At 36.8% G+C, this 24,964-nt stretch overlaps 1 protein-coding gene across 15 annotated transcripts in view; it reads right to left on the bottom strand.

Moving 5' to 3' along the window:
* The window catches only part of DOCK9 (dedicator of cytokinesis 9), a 111,861-nt gene that overhangs the window by 11,317 nt on the left and 75,580 nt on the right, over nt 1-24,964 (bottom strand). For 6 of the 15 annotated variants that reach the window (XM_072348008.1, XM_072348025.1, XM_072347981.1 and 3 more), the window contains exons 31-45: nt 23,372-23,550; nt 22,645-22,761; nt 20,913-21,036; nt 20,039-20,172; nt 16,865-16,979; nt 16,612-16,678; nt 15,115-15,162; nt 12,524-12,660; nt 6,632-6,747; nt 5,895-6,032; nt 5,425-5,607; nt 4,674-4,787; nt 4,336-4,551; nt 3,330-3,387; nt 1,819-1,925 (exon numbers count right to left, since the gene is read on the bottom strand). In XM_072348008.1, coding sequence (XP_072204109.1) covers nt 1,819-1,925; nt 3,330-3,387; nt 4,336-4,551; nt 4,674-4,787; nt 5,425-5,607; nt 5,895-6,032; nt 6,632-6,747; nt 12,524-12,660; nt 15,115-15,162; nt 16,612-16,678; nt 16,865-16,979; nt 20,039-20,172; nt 20,913-21,036; nt 22,645-22,761; nt 23,372-23,550 — 1,853 coding nt within the window. Of the gene's footprint in view, nt 1-1,818; nt 1,926-3,329; nt 3,388-4,335; nt 4,552-4,673; nt 4,788-5,424; nt 5,608-5,894; nt 6,033-6,631; nt 6,748-11,970; nt 12,015-12,523; nt 12,661-15,114; nt 15,163-16,611; nt 16,679-16,864; nt 16,980-20,038; nt 20,173-20,912; nt 21,037-22,644; nt 22,762-23,371; nt 23,551-24,964 lie in introns of all 15 variants that reach the window. The other 9 variants (XM_072348044.1, XM_072348054.1, XM_072348065.1 and 6 more) reach the window with 3 other exon arrangements.

Genomic DNA, 24,964 nt, shown 5'->3' with positions numbered 1-24,964 from the left:
AAAAGCCAAAAGGTATATACTGACTTAATATTTGAGGTGGAACAGTATTTTGGCAAATTATATTCTGGAAAAAAAAGAAAAGAAAAACAAATCTGAATTAACTTTTTCCAAGCTTTTATTCCTCACGGAATCTGGCACTGGACAGCAGTCTGTCAGCCATCGCTCAGAGCTCTGACAGATGAACTGTTTACAGCGAAGCCTAGAATGGAAAGGATAATAGCTTCCAGGCTTTTGCTGTGCAATTTGTGACATCCACAAGACTGCAGTTCTACAAGGAGAATCTGACTGATGCTGATGAACAGGCCTGTCTGGCTGCACAACTGTTTTAATGAAATACATACAGTAACTGTTAAAAAACAGGTCCTCCCCCACTCCACCTCCATCCCACCAATTACTATTTTGGAGATTTACTCCTAAATAGCAGTTACCAGATAGAGGAAAAACTGCAAGCACAGATTCATTTAGCTCAGTAGTAGTAAAGCAGTGCTTGAAATACATGTTTGTATCTTCCCATTACTCTACCCCACAGATTCCCTTATTATAAGAACCTACTGAGGTAACGCTCTACATGTGATATATTCCTATTCAAGAAGCAAATAGAATACTTAAAGAACTTCTATACAGTCCTAGACATCTTAATTTATCCACGATTTTTAGTCTGTTCTTAAGAGACTGAAGACTCCTTTCACAGAATTATCCCTCCCAGGGCAAACTATAAGAAGTTATTTGAAAAATGCTAACTTTTTTTTTTTTTTTCCCTCCAGTTACACATATACATAGCTAAGTTTAAAAGAGGATTCCATAGAGGGAAAGAGAAATTTGGCAACATTTGAACTCTTTGCAAGAGCCACAGGCTTGTAATTTCAGCCTTGGCATATTTTTGCTCCATGGAAATACTGAGAGATGGAAATAAATCTGGGCAGGGTTCAATGACTCAGAAATAAGCTGTATGTTCTTTTTACACTGAGTGACTAATCAGAAGAAGGACATTCCAATTGAAAAACACAAAAGAATTAAGCTCTGATAAATGGTTTGTCAGGTAGACACTGACAAGAGCTTCCAACAAAAGTTTCCATTGACCATACTCAACGAAAATCCAACTCTTGGCTCAGTTAAAATAGCTTATATTTCTCTTTGCCTAACATGACACATTCATGCTAGCTGAGGAGAATCTGTGTTTTAAACAATATAACACATAATAATAATCAAAACCCCAAAATCTGTCTCTGAGTGTTTTTGGAAACAAAAAGTATTACATTTCTTATTTCAAATAATTACAACTTCTGCCTTCACAGAAAAAGGCAAGTCTACTATTTTAGTCTTAAAACAACACTGCAAAGTAGCACCAGAACTTGGGAGTAAAAGCTCAAGGCCTAAGACCACTACATCTATTCCTCCTCAATTTGTTAGAATGTGTTCAATTTGCAGGCAAATTATTTTGTCACACACCTTCACTCCATACAAATAAGAACACAAAATATTTTTGTTGGTACAATTATGCCTACATAACACTGATTTCTTTTCCAAGTCAGTTGCTATTACTAGTTGTCTGTCCCTCACGCTATCAACTACACTAGCAAATATGCAGCATGGTCACAGCAATTTTTATGCTGATGCTTTATGTCAAGTATATACATGTAGTAAATTCCATAGAGCCTGGACAACTCAGAGAATAGTTGAGGCTTTTTTTCAAATGTCTCTATTAGGATAGGAATAGTGGCAAAGAAAGTGATAGTTGTCAGTCTCAGAAACACACAACCTGGAAAAACAAATGGCACTTTAACGTCCATCAGTTCTAACATGCTAATGTTTACTTACTTCATTGAAGTGAACATCTTGCATTCCGACGTCCTCCATCATTGAAGCTTCTTCATCTATATTAGGTGTGATTACCCTGAAGGCAATACAGCCTTGCCTGAACATCCCTATCATTGACAAAGAAAAAACAGACAAATTCACTTAAATATTGGCAAAAAAACCTTCCTCTTGCAGAGTAACATTAGGCCACTTTGTGATGCTGGATAAGTCAGAAGCTGTATTTAAATATACTTACCACCAAAATAATTAAGGAACACACAGCTTCTCACTGTACGATGAAAAGAGCAGAGCTCAACTATAAATAGGCTTTTTAAAAAAACACATTAGTTTGGATTCTGACCTACAAGAATATGTAGTGTCTGAATCTTCCTGTTTTATCTTAAATCTGCATCCAATTTATCCCATCCCCAGCCTAAGGTAACTAAGGTCACTTTTACAGCATTTCGTAACACTGATCGTGCAAGAACTGTACAAGAACTAGCCCTGACATATCCAAGCCTTCAGTCTGAACAATATGGACAGACTGATGTAGACTATACCAGATAGTCAGAGGATGGCTGTACGGGTTATTTGGTGGTAGATACAGAAAGTCAGTCTAGAAATAAGCAAAAAAAATATATAAATTCAATCTAACTTTCTTTACTGAAATATATATTTGCTAAGAAATGGTTTTGGAATATACTAACACAAACCCTATCTCTTTTACTCATTCTGTTTAAGTATTTTTTATTATATCAGATTGCTGAATTAAGAAGTCAGGCCATATGGCCGAAATATGTATTGTAAAAGCCTCAAGAGCAACCAATGGCAAGTACGGAAGCACAAGGACTTGTACATATTTACTTCACCACTCATTACTAGAAGGATTCTTTCTCCTCACTCATGGGAGTTGGACAACCAGTGGCTTTACTGAATGACTGCCTCAAATGCATGTTTATGTCTTGCTCCTGGAAATACTATAGGTAGAACTTTGACTCCAAATTACTAACAGGAAGTTAATTTCCATATGACAGGAGACAAGATTAGCAAGTCACACGAAGAACCACAAATATGAACAGATTATCACTTGTTATGGGGTTTTGTTAGACTTGCAGCACTTGGTACTGTAACTTAAGACAACACAGTTTCAGATTTGGTCACAGAAGAGCTTCTCAATCACTGGAGAAGGGGTAATGCCTATATGCTAAACAGTATCCTACCAGAGGCAAAAAAATAACGAGAGAAATTCTGTACACCTGAGAAACTACTTAATGAATAAGAATATTAATTGATAAAGAGAAAGGGTCTAACCACTTATTAGCAACTATTGTGTTAAATTAATTTTCTTTTCCCTTCCTAAAAATCCGACTTTACCTTCAGCTAAAATGCTGGCTCTTAAACATGCTGCTGTAAGTACGCTGTCCACTTACGGCAGGATTTTTTGTCTACAACTTCCTCGGGGAAACTATTGCTGTTCCTTAACACAGTGAAAAACAACCAACCCACATTTAAATAGGACATCAAAATCATACCTTTCCGTGTGAGATATTCTGCAACCAGTGCTGCTACATGAACATAGCACATTGCTGCCTAAAAGCAAAAACAGGAACAGTTCTATAAATGACAATCATAATGCAAAACTGAAAATGAAGTATGCATGAAGAGCCCTAGACCGGGATAATTTCTTAGGTTTTTCCTTGTTTGCTGCTTTGAAGGAAAATACTTGTGTAAGAATTCTCCACCTCACTTACGCAAAACAATAACTGGGTAAGCTTATCACCTTATCACCAGAGCACTGAGTAGCGCTCAGTTTGAGACTGCTCACTGCCCACAAGCTAATGACCTCATGCTGTAATAACAATATCATAGTATCATAGTATCGTGCGAGTTGGAAGGGACCTTAGAGATCATCGAGTCCAACTCCCGGGTTTCGAGCCCCCTGTGTAGCGAAGTGGCACTTCTACCCCTGCGCCACAGGGGGGGGGATTCGAACCCGGGCCCTCCAGTGCCGCAGGCAGCAGCTTAAACCACTGCGCCACTGGGGCACACAATAGGCTAATTTCTTCCAGGGATGTGTTTCAAGAATCATGTGAAGCAAAAGAGCTACTAACTACTCCAGATTTGATGGTTCTTCTGATGAATTTCTTTGTCTGCCTTTTGGCTATAGACGAAACAAAATGTAGGAAAAAAATGGATACAGCAGTAGCAAAAAAAGAGGGTTGTGAGAGAGAGGAATTCAAGGCATAGCTTCAAGTATTGTAGGCAACTGATAACTGGAGAATATTAGTAAGCAGAAGGCCTGATCCTTCTACTGTTTACACTGAGCATAAGTAGCTTAACTGCTAGAGCATTTAAACATATTCCATGCCTTAATAATCAGAGCTGACTTACTTAGACATACTTAGGAAAACATCTCATCAACCATTCAAAATTAAAAATCATTATTATACAGTAACATTGACACAATGTATTTTCAATTTCAAGAAAGTTAAGCTTGCATTTATTTAGAAGCTAAAAAAAGTCTGATCTTTCTCTCACCTCTGAAAGATCCCCATTTTTAACGTGGATCCTTGCCATGCTGTCTAGCCACGTCTTCCTTAGTTCAGGTGTACTAGCATAAGACTTTGCCAAACTGTACTGGAGGTCTACAAGCATTTCTGGATCATTCTCATGCTCCTTCATCTGAGCTGTAGCCATCAGTACTGTACGAATACGCTTTGTTAGATCCTTTACATCAGAAGGAAATGTAGTGTGCTAAAAAAAAAAAATAGAAAGGTTTGTTTAACTACTACCCCTTTATCTACTACTCACATTGCAGAAGAAGTTAAAATGTCATTGCAAAAGGTGCTGGTATAGAAAGAAGAATAAAGCCAGACCTTAATAATCCTGTCGTGATTGGCACAATTATTGATGATGGACAGGGACTGCTGAAATCTAGTTCCTCCAATTCCAACAACATCAGCAATTAACTGGCTTACCGAAATAATAACCTTGACAGAAACAAATGTCTAGTTAGTGCATATTTCATGAAATACCTTTGAAACGCACCTATAATGCAACTACAAGGAAAGTTTTCTTCTTTTAAATAGAAAGACTCTTCCTTGAAGTAAAATGCTATTTGTCAGACTTTTTTTTTTCCCTCAAAAAAAACCCCAAATGTACATTTGTACAGCAAGACAAGCAAGAAAAAGGAGTCTTAATATAAATTTAATGCACAAGCATCCTCTGGTCTAAAGACTGACAGCTGGGTGAGCTAGGCAGAGCTCATAAAAGTAATGAACTATTGTTCCCAGCCTTTTCTTAATGTATTTCTCTTTTATTTCAGACTTCAAGGTGCTTGCTGCTTCATTTCTTGCTCCTTCAGACACAATGCCGTATGCTACTTAATCAAAATAAATAACATGTTTCCTATTCATGAATGATAATTTCCTACATCACACTGGGTCACTGTATGGCTTCAAATCGTTCCCTTGTACCAGATATACTCTTCTTAGGACAGTACTAGGCTTGCTCAAATAAAAAAATATATTTCTGTCTTTATCCAACAGGACTTTGCACTCTAGCATGCAGCTGCCCACCCACACAATGCTTTAAAACATGAAAAAAACAAAAAGAAAGCATACTAACTTGCAGATGTGTTCGAACAAAAGATTTCTTTCCTGTGTAATCAAAATTATTTCTCATTAAGAAGTACAGTAACTGCGAAGCTTCCGTCCGAATTGAACTCAGTTTGGAATTACAGTACTTCAGAATCTCATAGCACAGGGCAGAACACATATCAGCTCTGCCCTCATAAAACGTAGAAGGAAACTGAGGAAAAAAGCAGAACAGAAAGAAGGTATTCATGAACACCCCATTCTCAACAAAATAAATGTGTTCAGAAAAATACGAGTATATTAATAGCTCCAAACAATTGGAAAAAACAGTTATAGTAGTTTACAAAACAAAATAATTTTTATAGCAATTCGAAGGATAATTGTTCCAGGCTCTTTATGAATTTTAATTTGGAATCTTTAGTTCTCAAACTCCTAGATTGTGTATTTCTAGTTATAAACATGGATATGTGCTTGGAGATAAATTATTTTAAAACTCCTTACCTTGAATATAAGTGCCCTTAAAGCAATGAAAACGTTTTTCAGTGCTGTTTCAGACTGATTCTTTTGAAGGAAGCAGAGGTACACATCAAATACTTTTTTCATTAGCGGGTTATGTCCAAGATCTGTCAGTAGCTGATTCTTTAAATTAAAAATGAGAATTTAGGAATTTTGCACTGCAATGCATTTGTACCATTCTAAAAACACACATATTTCAGAACAGTAATAAAAAAATCTGCATAGTATTATTGAGACATTTAATAATATAAACATAACTGAGGTTTAATGAGATATTTCTACCATTTCATTGATCTTGATTATAAAGAAAGCGCTGTTAACTGATGAATGATTTCATATAGGAAGAGATCATATTTAATATACAAACCTAAGCAAGAGCATGTCCAAATATTAATTATGGTACTGGGACAGAATTGGTTTTACCACTCATATTAAATAGACACAGATTCGAGAAATACTTTTAGAAAGTTAGGATGAGGGAGGAGCTTTTCCAACAGATGATCAATAAGGAGTACAACGGGTAACCAAAGCATTTTGACGCAACAGGTTGTGAGCTGCTAAATGTCGCAACAAAGAAATATTAGGAATGCTAAAAAGTGCCAAGTGATTGATAGTACTACAGTGTACGCTACGCAATTTAATGTCAAATTTTAAGAACAGCTTTGCAAACAATTTTTTTTAGTACAACTATAGGAGATGTTAACATAAATTCAAGGACAAACCTTAAAAGCCATTGTGAATAATGATAGAGTATCCAGAATTGTAAGGCAAACTTCTGTGGCAGTATTTGCTTCCAATAAAGACTGGTGAAGAACATCTGCATCTGAATGGCCATAGCCTACAAAAATTAAGTGTAAGTGCTTAGTGCACAAATTTAAATGCATTTCATTTCCAAAAGGCTTGCTGAACTATGAAAAGGTTAACATGTGAAGCCTGACAGGAGTTAATATTCAATACAGAAAAATAACTAATATCCAAATTCAAATATTTGTCAAATATGTGCAAATAATTATTTTAGCATAATCTGCACAAGATTATAGAATAAAGTTCAAATGTCAACAACAAAAACAACACATAGCAATGAAAACATTAAGATTTTTCATGCTTCATATGTATGTATGTATATGCACAAATGTACATATAAAAATATATACTTATACATATGTATGTATGCATACATGCATATATTCATCAAATAAATGCCTCGGTAGCATGGAGTTACAGCTGAAAACATGGCGATTTAGTGCTGTTATAATGATATTGAATTCAATTGTTACAAAAATGCAAAACACCAAAGGAATACATGCGCTTAAACACAGTTGAAGACCCAAGGAAGTAATTATGCGCTGTAGGAATAGCATGCAATAACTATATTTAACCAAAATATTTTATTGCCTTTTATTCTATAATGTAGCCAAATAATTTAAAAAACATAGCATGCTTCAGCAATGGTTAAAATATGTTGTTTATGTTTTCTAGCACTGATCTTTCAAAAGTGGATTGACAGATGCGTTCTGGCTGCTTCACACAGATTTGGTGTGGATTGTGTTAAAATGTTAGATCAACTTAGTGAACTTAGCATCACCAAATCAATGAGAAGTATAGCTTGAATTCATCGAGTCTAATGCAAGAAGAGGTTCTTTTAGGCTGTCACCCAGCCATTTCTTTCTGCACCCTTTGTTACTCTAGCTGAACTAGGCAACTCTAGTTTCCTCTCTCGTTATCCAGACTAAGTAGACCTACCATTAAGTGTAGCTTAAAAAGAAAAGTCATGGTGTTTGTTTTTAAGAACAAAACTATGAAAAACGAACTTGAAACAAGCAAATAAAAAAAGCTACGAAGTGTAGGAAAAAAGATTGGTACAACCTGCACTAGCGTTTTCTGTTAGGAAGCATACATCTCCTTCTATATATATGCATATATATACACATATATATGCATACATATATATAATGTGATATTCTCCCTGCCTCTACTTCATCCTTTTCTCATGTATTTTCTCTATAATTTCAGTTCCATTACCTCCTTCACCTCTCTAATGACAGAAAGGAACAACCAATATTTGGAAGCAAGTTTTAAGGTAACAGCCACTTGCCAATATTTTCATTTTTGTAAAAGTATTCTTTTCCTTAAATAAATTCAAGAAAAATCCTTTTTCATGGCAGTCACCTTTAGGTGACCAGTAGTCCTACAGCTTTGGTACCACGGAAGATATCAAGAGACGATGAGTATTTTGAGAACGCCACTGAGGACAGGAAAAATACTGTTTAAAGAAATAATTTGTTTGCTCTTCTAGATAGAAAGAAAGGTTATTATAAATCCCACGTTCCAGAGTTGTTCCGGTTTTCAGGAAGAGTAAAAAAGATAATGCTGGTAATTACAAGCCATCTGTCTTACTCCAGTGCCTGCTAAAATCAGAGAAAATTATCCTGGAAGCCACTGAAACACACTTGAAAGATAATGCAGCCATTGGACTAGGCCAAAAAAGGGTTTATAAGGGGAAAATCCTGATTAACTACCTACCCCTTTAAGACAAAATCACCCATCTAGTTGACCAAGAGAAGCCAGCTGATGTGATTTTTTTTTTATTATTTTACAAAAGTTTTCAATGCTCTCACAGTATCCTTCTGGACAAAATGTCCAGCATACACCTAGACAAGTACACAGTTGGATGGGAGAACAACTGGTTGACAGGTTGGACTCAAACTGCAGTAATAAGTGGGGTTACATCAGGCTGGCAGTCATCCACAAGTGAGGATTCAACACTGCTCCATTTTAGGGGCAGTTCTCATTAATGCTTTTGTGAGTGAGCTCAATGCAAGAACCAAATGTTCTTTTTTGTTGTTGTTGTTTTTGCAAGAAAGCTTGCAAACAATACTATATTTTATGGAACTGTTGACTCCCTCAAGGGCAGAAAAGCCTTGCAGAGAGATCTAGATGAAACAGTAGGCTGGATAATCACCAACTGTATGAACTTCAACAAGAGCAAGTGACAGATTCTCCATCTCAGACAGGGCAATCCTGGATACATGTACAGAACAGGAGATGAGAAGCTGGAGATCAGCTCCACAGAACAGGACCTGAGGATTCAGATCAATTGCAAAGTGAATACACATTGATTACACGTTGTGCTCTGGCAGCCAGGAGGGCCAACCGCATCCTGGGGTGCATCAGACACAGCACTGCCAGCCAGATGAGAGAAGGGATTGTTGGATTGTCCTGTTCTGCTGTGTGCTGGTGTGGCTTCACCACAGTGCGCTGCGTGCACTCTGGGGCACATAAGATGGACATGCAACTTGTAGAGATCATCCAAGAAAGAGCTGTGAATACGACAAAGGTTCTAGACAGCAAGATGCAGAAGGAGCAGTTGAGGTCTCTTGGTTTGTTCAGCTCAGGAAAAAGAAGACTAAGAAGAGGCCTAATGGAGACCTACAGCTTCCCCACAAGGGGTCCAGAGGGGAAGATGCTGATCTCTCGTGACAAGACCAGAGGGAATGGCACAGAGCTGCGTCAGGAGAGAGTCAGGTTCGGTGTTAGGAAAAGGTTCTGCACCAGAGGGTGGTCAGGCGTGAAACAGGTGCCCCACGCAGTTGTCACAACCCCAAGTTGCTGGAGATCAAGGAGTGCCTGGACAACACTATCAGACAGTGTTTGGATTTTGGGTGGTGCTGTGAGAAGCCAGGAGTTGGGCTCGATGAGTCTTGTTGGTGCCTTCCAACTCATGATATTCTGCTCTTCTGACCAGAAGCTGTAGCCAGTCCACAAAATTCCAAACAGTTCAATTTTTTTCTTTCCGTAAGTAATTTACAATAAACTAGCCTTTGATTACGCTGCATTGTTGCAGAAGTTTTGGGCAGGATGCAAAGAAAGTAAATCTCAGATGGGCTTCATTAGAAGACTGATTTACCACATATGATATGGAGATCTACCTGGACATGGCATATGAACATGCATTTAAAACTATCTAAAAACTCTGAAAATAGAACAATCTTTAATGACTGAGCTTGACAATAACTGTAAGCTGCTACTAGAGATGAAAGCATATCTCTTCTTCTTATGTACATTTGTATGTCACTGTATTATACTGAGCTTCCTCCTCTCCTCCAATACATACAATACACATATAGATCCAACTGCTTGCTGTTTCTTCTGAGGCTTCAAAAATTTCAATTAAAGTCTTAATTTCTTTCACATTTAGTCACAAAATTATACCGAAATTCCTCAGAGATCTGAAACATCACCTTTACCATGATATCAGCTCTTTTTCTTAGATTAATAATTAAAAAGGGAGAAATTAAGTTTATAAATTACACTTACAGACAATGTTGTTTCTTAAATCATTATCTTTTGGCATGAGAGCAATGATTTCCATCCTAACTGTATTAGCACACATGTTATCCAAAAGATTTATTAAAGCTCTTAACAGCTAGCCGTGTACCCAGGCAGCCAAGAAGGCCAACGGCAACCTGGCTTGTATCAGAAATAGTGTAGCTAACAGGATGAAGGAGATGAGCCAGCTATGGTGAGGCTGCACCTTGAGAACTGTGCTCAGTATTGGGCCCCTTGCTACAAGACACTGCAGCACTGGAGCATATGCAGAGAAGGGCAGCAAAGCTGGTAAGGGTTTGGAGCACAAGTCTTATGAGAAGCTGCTGAGAGAATTGAGATTGTTTAATCTGGAGAAGAGGAAGGCTCAGTGGAAACCTACAATGACCTGAAAGGAGGTGGTGGCGAGGTGGGTGTTGGCCTCTTCTCCCAAGCAACAGTGATAGGCAGTGAGGTAATGGCCTCAAGTTGCACCAGGGGAGGTTCATTTTGGAAATTAGGAAGCATTTCTTCTCTGTAAGAGTGGTCAGGCATTGGAACAGGCTGCCCAGGGAACTGTCCCTGTACATGTTTAAGGAAAGAGTAGAGGTAGTATTTTTGGGACGTGGTTTAGTGGGAAATATTGGTGGTAGGTGGAAGTTGGACTGGATGATCTTAGAGGTCTTTTCCAATTGTAATGACTCCATGATTCTATTCTATTCTATATAAATAACGCAGATGGAGCGACAACAACACAAAAGTCAGAAAACAAGGCAGAAAAAAACCAAAAATCAATTCAACATTTGACAGAGCAACACGTTTTTTCCTTACAAAATCATAATATGAAGTCTAGCATCCTTATATTTATTAAATGTACAGCACTAAAAGCACTGCTGTCACTTAACTCAAAACTAAGTGAATGAGACACTGTCTTTGATAATTCCTTCAAACTAGTTGGAAAAGAACAGAAAGTTTATTTTTACATAAGCATGCATCCATTAAAATCTTTCAGCTCACTGTCCTTAAAATTAGTCAACTTTGTTGAGTTTTGCCCATAAAGTCCAGAAGGAGCCAGATGATTTATTTTTAGGACTTTTTAAAAATGAATATTCCTCTACAGAATTCTTTACCATATAGAATACGTAGTCATACAGTTTGATGGCTCTTGTGTGTATCAAAAAACACATAAAAATTTCTAGAAGCAGAACTGATACAGCATTGATACAGCAGCAGTAGACCGCTTATGTGAAAAAATATCTTCCACAACTATATCGTTTTATGAAGTATTTAATTCAAAGATTTGTACGCTTTATATTTAAAATGATACGAAAGTGCGTTTACTAACAGGGTTGTTTTTTTGTTTTGTTTTGTTAGTTTTCCACTGAACTGCGAGGTAAGTCTTGTGTAATTACGTTAAACCGTAGCTTTATGTTACAAATAATGAGCTAAAAGGTTTTAATAATCTGTAGGTGACAGTTAGATATGCTTTGGGAAATCAAGAAATGAGTATAGTGAAAGTCAAATAACCGCTTTACTGCACACCATCCTTTTCAGACCTAGTGTTCATCTTACTGTATTAGTCAAACGGTTTAACTGCTTTTGAAGCTGAAGATTGCAAAACGGTGCTTCAGAATTCTTCACATAAAGCATAACTTGCAATTTAAGAGCAGCATATTTAAAAAGATAGGACGTAAGCAGATTTAGTTTTCAATACAGCAGTCTTATAGAAGCTGACTTCAACCTGATTAAATCTTACCATTGTCTACAGAAATTCCAAGAATACTTGATATCTTTCTCACACTGAAAACAGAAAAATCACTTCATTATTGGACGCTTTTTTACTTCCAGACAAACTAAATCACGGGCTTCACATTCTCTGTAGAAATTCTAAGAAGCTTATTTCTCCTTAGGAGATGTCAAAACATGGAGATATGGTCAAAGCGGTAAGTTTTATTTTCAGATTAATTGTATGACCGAGTTGGGGGAAAAAAATGAAGCTTTATGAAACAAATAGAAAACAACAGAACTCTGTAACAATGTGTCCAACAGAGTAGAAATGCATTTAATTGTAAAGGAAAAAACAATGGTTCTTTAAAAAATAGTGTCGTTAACCATGCTCCATGTTATGGCATCAGCCTGTATCTGTTGTTTTATCACAAAGCAGGGAACAGACCATCGACTTTTTCCAGTTATTCCTTTGACCTAGAATAACAAAATTGAAATTGAAATGCACTGGTGTGGCTCTGGGACCTGTCTGGTGTTGTGGTACTGGTTGAAGATGATGAATGTTACCATGTCATGAGACTTACTGTGGTTAAAAGTGAGAGAGTTATCCAGGCTGCTCAGCTGCTGTAATCTGGCATGCATCATTCCTGTTCTGTTACGGGAAACAGGCAATGTCTGAGATTTTCGATCATGAACTATGGATCCCAACCCCTCCTGGTTCCTGCAAGATGGGTGAAATGGGATAGAAGCAAAAGTTAGACATGTCAATCAGCAGCAAGATAGGGAAGTGTTAGTTAAGCAGCTACAGCACAAGAAGTTTCACAGAAAGTGCCATAATGCAACCTATTTCATGTTTTACTTACAAAACAAAAATAGGCAGCTTAAAAAAAAAAAAAGAAGAAGCATCACAGCAAATGCTTTCCTAAAAACCTCAAAGCACAACAGCAAAAGCACACGAGTAGCTGCTCTGAAAATGCTAGACTGACTTCAGAGCTCTTGCGCACATAAATATTTGAGAATACAATGATTCCGAAGATATTCGGAACCCAAAACCTTATGTAAAAATTTTAGGAAGAAAAGCTAGAAAATGACACATAATGGTAAAATGAGAAAGCGTACATGCAACAGGGAGGAGGAATTAACCGAGGGATTATTGTGGATGTCTTACCCAAGCAGGAAGGGAGAAGAGCCATACACTTTGTTAAAGTTGCAGCAATCAAGTGAAGAGAACAGAAAGGTGATCTGTGTTAGCAATCAGTACAGGCTAAATTCCTACTGTGTACCACCACCAGAGCTAATGGAAAATGAAAACCAGTGCCTGAATATTTTCCCTGTTCCTTTTCGCTCTCTGTCATTCGTGTATTTTAAAGGTATGTGCATTGACTGTCATATGCTTCAGTGTCACAACGTGAAAGATGAGAAAGCTACATTAACTGGGGAAATTCGGTACTTCTGCAGAACACAAATGATATCTACAGCTTAAGTCTTTGTTTAACATGACATGCACTACACAAACTAAGAGATCAGTAAACAAAAGGAAGGAGGGCAGTTCTTTTCTAAAAACTAGTCAAAGGAATTAAACTATTTATTTTTTGGGGGGGAGGGTTGGCTGGTTTTGGTGTTCATTTTTTTCATATGTTTTTAAATATTTTTATCAATTTATTTATTTATTTATTTTTACAAAAAGCCTAAAAATTACAGACTTCTGTAAATATTCTGTATATTAGAGCACAATGGTTAAAATCGAAGCCTTAGGAAAGACAGATTTGTCTTGCTTGCTGATTATCATTTATCTTTTCTAAGTTGTGTAAACATGGAGGAGGTCTTCTCCTGAAGGTAGTCATGTTTGTTGTTTGTAGAAACACATCCACACACCACTGAACTTAAACGAAGGAGCTAAACATCTTAGAATACCTTCCCATCCAAGGTCTGCAATTACTCTCCCACCAAGCTCAAGAGGACCAGCATTTGAACAAATTTAGTTATAACAGGGCCACAGTGTATATCACAGTGTGAAGCCTAAACAGATTGCTACATTGTACTCTATTACAAAAGTACTTTGCATGAAAGAACACACAAATGCAAATGTATTCAAATACTTGAGTACAAGGGCTGCTCCAAAAGTAATGCCTCCCATTTTATGATGTTAAGCCACACCATTAGAGACACACTGTGGTTACAAGGCAGCAGAGGCTGAACCTTCCCAGCAATGTTCCATTACACATTGTGACTGTGCGACAGATGGCAGCAGAGGGGCAGTCTGACAGAATGACATCTGGCATGGAAGTGTGTATGAAGCAAAGGGCTGTCACTGAATTCCTCCATGCAGAAAACACGGCACCCACTGACATTCATTGATGCTTGTTGAACATTTCTGGAGACCAAATGGCAAATGTGAGTACACTGAGGCAGTGGTGATGAGGTTCAGCAGTGGGGACAGTGGGTCACTTCCACTGGTGCAGATTTTTATGAGCACAGCATGCAGGCTCTTGTTCATTGCTGATGAAAACGTACAGCTAACAGTGCTGACTATGTTGAACAATAGTGTTTTGGAGCTGAGAATCTGCTCCATCAGACAGTGCTTTTGTGCTTTTTGTATCTATTGTTGTTTCTGTGAAATAAATAGGAAGCATTACTTTGAAAGAAATACATACTATATGTGTATTTCTGAGATATTCTCTTAAACAGCAGCCAATGGGAACCATACAGGTACCTAGAAGTACCTGGGACTTTGAACTGAGAACCAGCAGAGTAGAAATGTCTACTACTCACATTTCGTTGGAGACATTTTATTAAATTTCTATAACATTTCAATTAACATGGTTTCATGGCCAAGTGAAAATGAAATACTAAAATGATAAAACATTACTTCAAGGAAAAAAGTCTTCAGTGAAAAGATAGTAGGAGGGGTGGGTGAATTGCAAAGTAATTTATAATAAACACGGCACACACCATTCTGTATCCTACCTAGAAGTCTGGCATCTGCTTCAGAATTGTCAATACAGTAACCATTTACTTCAAACTGTTATGTATAATTTTACAATAACATCTCTACTCCCATAATGATTTATTCATAGCAGAGTTTTGCACCCATTTTGACTTTTAGAGGATACAGTACCGTACAGGCTATTATTCATAGTGGACAAGACAGTAACATTTAAATTCCACACAGTACCTGGCTATGTATCGTTTTCCCATGTACTGGAACTGATGTAAGCACACTCTACAGAGAACACATAAAAGGTCAGAAAAATAACAAAAAATCCTTTATAAGTTTATGTTCATTGGAATTACTCAACTTCTTTTTTTTTCTTGGTTAACTTTAAACTCTTATGCCATGAAACTTCATCTCTCTAACCCTTAAAATTAGTTTCCAGTCCCCAGCCAAGTATAACTGGACACGGGTCCTCTGAAATCAATCATGAATGGTTGATGTTTTCATTAAATTTGGCTTGGTATAAAAAGAGCACAACAATCTCAACTTTTCTGCATCAAAATGGCTCGTACGAGTCTAGCAATGACAAGCTAGAAGAGTCAAATAATGAAAAAACAGAGTACATTAGAGAATTATTAACACAAAGTTCAAATGTTATGGCACAACATGACAGAATTATTGAGATTGGAAGGGACGTTTGGAGGCCATCTGGTCTAATGTCTGTGCAGATGTGGCACTTGGGGCCATTCTATGCATCATCTGATCTTAAGGATCTTTTCTAACCGAAATTCTATGATTCTAAGATGGGAATTTTGTTTTGTATTCCTCAAACTGATATTGTGATGGTAATCTGAGATTACCGACTAGATAAAAAAACTAATTCTATCTAGCCCTTAAACAAGAAGTCATTAAGGGAAAAACAATGTTCACTGATTTCATAGTTTATACCTCATGCTACAGTCTACCACCTGTGTTCATTTACCTGCTCAGTTCTGTTTCCGGTACAATCAATATAATGCCAGCTGTACTCAGTGTTTGAATTAAAACACTATTTGTAACACATTTCTAAAATGAACTTTGAGTATCACATTACATAACAATTAATTACTGATATTACAGTGACCGTGCCTGTAACAACTGAAGTGAAGAAAAACAGATCAGTGAAACAAGACATACAGAAAGGCTTCTGTGTTGCACCACTTCCAGTCAATAGCACCTTCCTTATTTTCTATCTATCAATCAGTTTTCATTAATAAATAATACTAGATGTGGATAGGCTGAAATGTAGCAGCTAATAAGAAATAATGGTTTCATCATATATTTCATTTCCAAGATGCAAGAGGAAAGCTAGGAAGACAATTCATATCCGTTTGTTTCCAAAGTTATTTGATTCAAATAATTTTCATATGCAGCCATTGCACAAGTTTGCATTACGAGATGCATTTGAGTGATGGCAAGTCAACAAGACAGTCCATTCCTCTTGCACAAGCAATGAAATTCTGACTGCCACTTACTGTGGTATGGAACCTTTTGAGGTCATTTCTGCATAGCCTAATTCCAGAAACTATTATGGAGTTGCACAGACATGCAATAGTGCACATCAAGCTAAGGATTTCTAATAAAGACTTACTCTGGTATTGCTTTTCAAACAATGAAGAGTAACATTTATGTCCATACTCACGATTTTATCAGCATAGCGAAATGTATGATTTTATGATAAACTGAAAAAAATCTTACTCTGTAATTGTGAAGAAGTCCATGAGCTCAGATTTCGTAGCCTTGTTCCAATAAGTAAACAATGCATCTAGGAAAATGAAAAATATGAAAAACAAGACAAAGGCAGTAAGCACAAAAAAGAGTTAGAAAGCTGTTCTTGGTTTTCAGATAATTAGGATCTCGATACTCTAAAGATGGCTTGTGAGGTTACAAAAGGTATGAACTCACGTGCATTAATCCAGCGCACAGTTACATAATTTTGAAATATACCTACCTTCTGACATACTTCTCAAGATATGAAGGAAACACATGAGCAGACTCTTGATCTCTGCTTGGTCAAGTTTGTCATATCGAACTACCGAACTTCCTAAGGTGCTGCTCTGTTGGTTCTGAAAAGAAAATCAACAGTTTGGCTGAAATATCCCTAAGCTGACAACGAACTAAAATGCTTTAAAATTGCCTTATTAATTCCTGCAACAGAAAAAGGATCTCAGAATCGAGACAAAAATGTTTAATGTAGAGATAGGCCTCTAAAGAACACACTATACACATGAAGTATAGAAATTAAACCTCTTTACTTTTGTTTATTTTCATTTCTTTCTTTGCAGAAATTTTCCCCCAGGGAAGGTAAGTAAGAAGTTACCTTAAAAGTGACTGCAAACTGAGGCATGCCCTTTCTGCTTAGTGTAAATACTTTAAAAATACACACTGTTAGGCAACACATATGCTCTTCTTTGCTTTTGAGGGTCTTACACTGAACTGCAGGCAGACCTGACTCCACACAGTTCTACTGAAAAATGAAGAATCCCCAGGGAAACATACATGTATGGGAATAGTGTGCATGCTGGAAGACCATCTACTGATAAATAATCTGCCTTTGCCTTAAAAAAAAAACCAAAAATCTTTCTTCCCTTTTATGAAGTTCCTACACTTGTGAGAAGCTAATCTACAATACTCAGTACTGAAGAAAATCAGAAAATCTGTCCATAAAGAAAAAAGTATATATATAAATGACAACTTGCAAAATATTTACTACATAAAGAGCTACAGAAAGAAAAAAAAAGCAGAACTGAGAATATAGAAATAGAGCTTTGGCAATTTGTAAAGCAATCATTTTTACACAGTCAAGTCTTATAAAATCCTCAGTATGAAGCTGAATGTTTAAAGGATATATTCTACCCTTTTCATTGCCTATTTCCTCCCTTCCGATATGAGGTTACAGATCCCAATGGAAGATGAACCAGTCATTTAAACTGTTTTCTGGAAAGTTAATGTTCTGGTATAATTGATGTGTGCAACAGTTTCTACACAGAAGCTTGCTGACATTGGACTCATCAACTTTTTAAGGACACATAAAAGCGTAGGAAGTAACCCTTCATATCAACATTAGAAAAACAAAACAAAAACAAAAATGAAAATAAAAACGTAGACATGAGGGAGAAAAGCACTTAGTTTCTGAAACTGAGTTCCAATATCTCAAGGACTGAACAGTCCTTCCAGGAACACTCCTCACTGAAAGTAAGAGAATTGCTAATCCATTACACTTTGCAGCACACGCATCAATTGACTACCGAGCCCTTTGAGATGATGCATGTTCTCAAAGCAATCTATGCAATCTCTCGTATAGTAGCCATTGTATGCATGGAAACCACATGATGTTATAATAATACTAGACAGAAATTAATTTGGAGGAAGTAGACACCTGCATAAACCTGATCACTTCTGACTCTAAAGGTTCCCCAAACCATTAATTTTAAATAAATGGGGTATCTTCATTGAACAAGGAAGTACTACTATACAGTTTTAGGCGAAATGAAACAGAACAGGCAATTAATGGGTAACAGAACAGAAAATGATTTTTGAGTTTTCTATAATTTTGATACCATTTAGAAATAGAACTCTCTCTAAAAGTTGAAAGTGTACACAGATAAAACTAGTATTATAGCTACTTGCAAGTTTAGGTTAAAATAATCGCAGTAGCACATAAAGAAAGATCATACTAAAATAGAAATAGTTTCTAGAAAATTATTTTTCCACAAGTCTAGTTCTACGGGTTATTCTGATTGAAAACTAGGATAAAACCAAGCAATGAGCAAAAATTTAAAGATACATGCAGTGAACAACTGATCTAACAGAAAGTTTGGAAAGCAATGACTAAGAAGCCAGAATTCAGTATTATTCACACAAGATATAAACAGCATGCAAAACATGAACTCTCTATTACCTAAACTGGCAGAACAGAGCAGAATTTTCAAAGGATTTTGACTCCTTTGAAAACCCTTTTAATGAAAACACTGCATGTTAGTAATTAACAGCATAAAAACTAAGTAATAGGTAACGGTATTGCCATTTAGCAACAGCATGTGCCCAAGGCATTTCTGTCAAAGATTGTCAAAGACATGTTTATATTAATATATAGACATACTTATATTAAGAAATATAAGACTCAAATTCTGCTAATAGTTAAGCTGACTGGATAGTTCTGACTTAGCTAAATTACATACATGAACTATTACAGGTTTGGAATTCACTGGTAATTTACATGGTTGCTTTGTATGTATTTGCCTTGAGATTCAACTGTTGCAAAAGAAGTGGCAAAACTATTGATCACAGTTCACTCAGAAGCTTAACTATACCAAGCACAAAAACCAAATACTTCTTGTAACTGAAGAGAGAAAGCAGCATGCATAATTTTCTCTGGCAAAACTGGAACTGTCAGAAGCGAAAAATCCATAGTAACACGGTTTTTCTTTGCAGGGTGAGAATTTTCTTCTTCTCCTCCATCAGGACGCATAGCATGAGCAGAGTGCCTTCTGAGAAGCTTCTCTCTCTGCCACACGAAGGCATGTCAGGGTCAAGGGAAAAAGTTATCATGTTGTGACATGCACAACAAGATCTAAGAAAATGAAACGTGATCAGCATAAACGCAAACTCTAGATAGACATGACTGAGTAACTCATAGCTACCAGAACCAAAAGTCCTACTTTGTAACAGGTTCCAAATGAAATGGTTTAGAATAGTTAGAGTATTCACAGTAATCGATTTAAAATGTACATATATTACATATATTGTGTGTTCAACAGAGTGATGACCTCCACAAAGTCTCGCGTAACCAGAGTTCAGTTCTCACAGGCAATATTTAATGCTCGTAACCCCATGCCCTTATCTAAAGGGAAAAAAAACAAGTGCTGGCTTATGTTTCTAAATTGGAAATCAGACTGCATTTCTTGCAGAACAGCTTAATAAAAACACTGCTAGAAAAGCTCACATGACATGTGTTTCTCAAAAGAAAAAAGATAAAATAGAAGCTTATGAAAACTCTGCTCTGAAGTTATTCTTGAATGCCCAGTCCCAGCGGAGATAACAAAAGTTAGCTTAAAATTTCAGGAGCACACTTCAGTGAGTACTTTGTTGTTCTTTCTGAGGGGTTTTTTGTTTGCTTGTTTACCTTGTCAAGGGAATTGCTTTTGTCACTGTGCCTTTCAGGAAGACTGTTTCCTGAGTCCGTACTTATAAGAGAGCCTCTTGAGTCAGCGTTCCTCACACAGTTAATATTTGGAGTCGAAGTGGTGTATGGAGAAGCTAAACAAAGAAAATGTAAAAATCTCAAGCAGTGCATATACTGTAAAAAGTTACTCTGTAGTCAGACTTCTAACCCCCCATATATGTATATATTTCTCAAGAAGACAAATAATTCCATTTAAATACTTCTAATGGAGATTAATTGGTATATTTTCAGCAGATATGTACATGTATATATATACATGCTTACAGATCTATGTAGAAATACATACAGATGTATCTAAAAGCAGACCAATATATACACGCTTATATGAAAGACACAACTGCAGAAACTTTCTTTTCCTCATCATTTTTTAATTGACTAGTAACTGATGCAACTAATTATAACAGATAACAACAAACAGAAAAACAAGTTAAAAAAAGAGGATAGCCACGAGTATGCACAATGAGCATTCCACACAGAGGTGGTCATTTACAAAGCCATATGGCATGGCGCTCTTGCTGTAAGTGACTAAGGCTAGTCTTGTCTTTTATTTCTCTGCAGCCTACAGAGAGCTACCAACTTTCATGAGGGGAAATTTTTTTTAAGAAAGCAGTTCTTTCCAAAAACCAGCTTTACTTTCAATCAAAAAAACAAAACTAAATTAAAAACACAAATATATCTCATTTGCAGACTGCATTCTGGACCACACAGAATAACTGACTGCATTGGGGTTCCACACAAGTGCATACTCAAAAAGCAGGACATTTACTACTAGTAACAACTTCTTCCTTTTTTTGATTTAATATTAAGTGCTTACCAATGCCAGAGATAACACCAAACAGATCTTTAGGGAGGTTATTATCCAGTGTGTTTACTGTTTTTTGTGGTGTTACTAGCTGATTCGCAGTCGGCAAATTAAGTCCATCATCCTTTGCACTCTGCTAGGGGAAAAAAAAAAAAAGGAAAATATGATTATTGTTTTCTGACATTATGGGTCTAGTTAGTAATACATACTTTATTTTCTAATGCAGAATTTACTACATAGAACAGCAGAATCATTATAGCTGGAAAAGACCTCTAAGATCATCTAGTCCAACTGTCAACACATCATCATCATTTCCACTAAACCACGTACCTAAGTTCCACATCTCCACATTTCATTAACACCTCCAGGGATGGTGACTTCACCACTTCCCTTGGGCAGCCTGTTCCAATGCCTCACCACTCTTTCAGAGAAGAAATGCTTCCTAATATTCAAATTGAACCTCCACTGGCACAACTTCAGGCCACTACCTCACTGTTACAAGGGAGAAGAGGTCAATCCCCACACTGCCACAACCTCCTTTAAGGTCATTGCAGAGAGTGATAAGGTCTCCCCTGAGCCTTGTCTAGACTAAACACCCCCAGTTCCCTCAGCAGCTCCTCATTAGATTAGTGCTCCAGACCCTCAACCAGCTTTGCTGCCCTTTTCTGGGCACACTCCAGTGCTGCATTGTCCTTCTTGCAGTGAGGAGCTCAAAACTGAGCACAATACTCTAGGTGCAGCCTCACCAGTGCCAAGTACAGGGAAACCACCACCTCCTTGCTCCTGCTGACTGCACTATTTCTGATACAAACCAGGGTAACATTGGCCTTCTTGGCCACTTGGGAACACTGCTGATTCACATTCAGCTGACTGTCAGACAGCACCCTCCAGATCCTTTTCCTCTGCTCATCTTTCCTGTCACTCTACCCCAATCCTGTAGCATTAACTGGGCTCACTGTGACTAAAGTAGAAGACCCATCACTTGGTCTAGTTGAATCTCATATAAATGGACTCAGACCATTGCTCCAGCTTGTAGGGCCTTCCTACCCTAACTCAGATCAACACTTCCACCCAGCTCAAGACTTTCCCTGATACCAAGGTCAGGCTGACAAGCCTGTAGTTTCTGATCCTTCTTGTAGATGGGTTTCACATTCACTAGCCTCCAGTCCTCTGGAACCTCAGATTTGATAATTGTATACAGCTATAACATTTCAATATATTCCTGTTTGGTTTTGTGGGGTTGACGTTTTTTGTTTTTGACACTTCAACAACACTATTCCTACAACTTCTTTAGCTGCTCTTGTTAGCACAGACAATAAGATGCAGCAGGTCCAGTCCTGTGTGGTCTACAGTTGTTAACAGAATGATAGAAGCTTACACCAGAGACACAGAAATAGCAAGATGCTACACAGTATTGTAATCAAATGACATTTGATTTACACTGTGTTAGACTGTGGCCTGACATTCTCCACAGATCTTCAAAGGTTCAACCGAAGAGCAAGTTATGATGCATTTATTGAATGTAGCCAACTATGATGTCAGGCATGACTTAGCTGGATCAGAGAAAGGGCAATCAAAATCATAAAATGTAACTAGAATTTTCAATCTAGTATAAAGTAAATAAACTCCCAAGAGTTCTGGAACTTGTGGAGTTTTTTCCTGAAAGTATATATTATTTTATATACATACTACCAACAAAATATGATAAAAATAATCAGAATATCAAATAGAAACGGTCACTCACATTGCTGGAAGGATTAACAGGAAATGGAGACACATCTTTAACATTGATTCGTTGGACATTTTCTATAAGCAATCCAAAGAGTGGCAAGTACATAGTGGCTATTCGTGCTTGATGGAGCTAAATGGAGTTTGAAAAGAACATTTAATAAATATTTGTTAAGCCAGAGTTCACACTTATAAATTCCCAAGTGGAAAAAGTAGTGGTTGTCACTGTATTCACTATAATTTGGTCATTTTATTTGTTGTTTCAATATAAGGCAGAAAAAAACCTACAGGAATATAATTTTAGCTACAACTAATGAAGTAAACTAATCTTATGTCAGCTTGATCAGCTCACGACAGCATGTTTATTATATTCAGTTTACCAGCAGTAGATGATGTACAGAGAGTTGTCAAATATTAAGAGCTAGCACTTGATGAAATTAAGAGCTTTAAAAATAGTCGTTATATATATCTAAACAAAATGGTTACCAAAATATACCAAAAAACGACTATCAAAATATAATATATGTAATTATTCTAAAAAGATGCGTTGTGGGTCCTCTTTAGTAAATGTATTGGGGCCTACAAATTGTTTTAACTACAGTCACCACTCATTTTCATCACAGATATCTGAACTCAAACAGCATGGCTGCGAATTAATAGCTTTTGTGAAAGAAGAAAAAATTCTCTGAAAGTGTGCACACAGTATTTATCATCTGATACTAATGACACAGAAATACACTTACCCTGGATGCGTATCTATCATCAAAAGAGTGCTTTATCATCAAATTCTTGAGCACACTAATAGCAATCTGCCGCACTTCTCTGAACTCTTGCAGCGCATTTCCCACCTCCCTTAGAAGCAGCCCCACTAAGAAGTGATTCTTACAAAACTCATCCGTTAATGAATAATCCAGCTGAAGGTCTGAAAATAAAGCAGAAATTCCATGTCAGGAATGGTATAATTTAAATAATTTATTGATTAACTTAAGGCCGAACACAAAGGTTATTGACAAATTCATGTTCAGACATTTGTCTATATCATAACACACACGCGGTTAATGACATAACTATGCATTAAACAATTGCAAGTTATATTCAATCAGTAGTAAATAGAGAAATGTAAGCATATGAGTATACATATATATCCAAATTGCATATTCTTAAAATACTGTCCAATATTCAAGAGTCTTCCTTCTAAGCTTACCATGACCAGCAACTGATAGCTACATATTAAACTTAAATCTACATTCATGCACTGAAACGGCACACAGGGCATAAAGGCTATGAATGTCCTGTACTTCAGAAATCACTCTGTGGGGTAGAAGGAGAATTTATATTTTATTCTGCAGTTCAGCCCCAAGAATATATAAGCTTGAAAGGCTGCAAGCCAAACATGGATTAAGCAGATTTAGATTTCCATACTGCAGTTTTGAGTTCCTTCTTCATTGTCTATCTTCCAAAACCATTGGTTATGAATATAGATGACAAATCCTGCTAACATCTGTGATCTTAGTTAATTCATATTTTCTAAGAAAATATTCCCCCATATTTGCTGTAGATACCAGAAGTGTAAGAGACAACACGTGCCTCATACATTTCAACTGAAGCAATTTCTTCTCAGTTTACGTAGGAGAGCATGAATGTACTTAAATAAGTCAGCTTAGAAATATGTAAATTAGAAGTGCATTAATATAGCAGACATTTGTTTTTCCAAGATCAACCAGAAGTACTACATTTTCCAGAAATATTTACATATTTAGTGTCGATTGCAGCAGAATTGGGATTAAAGAATATTTTATTAAAGAACTCAAATCATTACACTGCATTTTTATATCACAAAGTATTTAGTATCCATTAGTAACTATAAATCTATGCTAAGTCACATACAGAGATAAATCCATATTATATAGACACATATGCACATACAAAAAAAACAACAAAGCAGATCTTACAGAGTAAAGTCAAACTGCCACACTTTAGAAGTATTTTGTGTAATAAAATAATCCATCTCTTTTATGTAGTAAATACAGAACTTAAAAGAAACTCTCCCAAAACAGGAATCCATGAAATCAGAAAGCACAGGCTTTCTACAGTCCTTCTTGAAATGCACACAGGAACCATTCACATCACCTGAGAGTTCTGTTGTTTGGGATACCAAAACAGGGCCAGAAAGATTTCAGATAAAGGTCTTTTATTCTGGCTAAAATCCTAGGTCACCGGGGAACAGGATTTCAAATCATTCTTTACTGTGTAATCAGAACCACTATTTTCTCTAGATTTGCTGCTCCTTTAGGAATAAAAGGTAAAAGCCAAGGACAACCACAAGCTCTATGCTG

This window comes from Excalfactoria chinensis, chromosome 1, assembly GCF_039878825.1.
Source record: "Excalfactoria chinensis isolate bCotChi1 chromosome 1, bCotChi1.hap2, whole genome shotgun sequence".
NCBI lineage: Eukaryota > Metazoa > Chordata > Aves > Galliformes > Phasianidae > Excalfactoria > Excalfactoria chinensis.
This window is presented reverse-complemented; position numbering and strand designations above follow the sequence as displayed.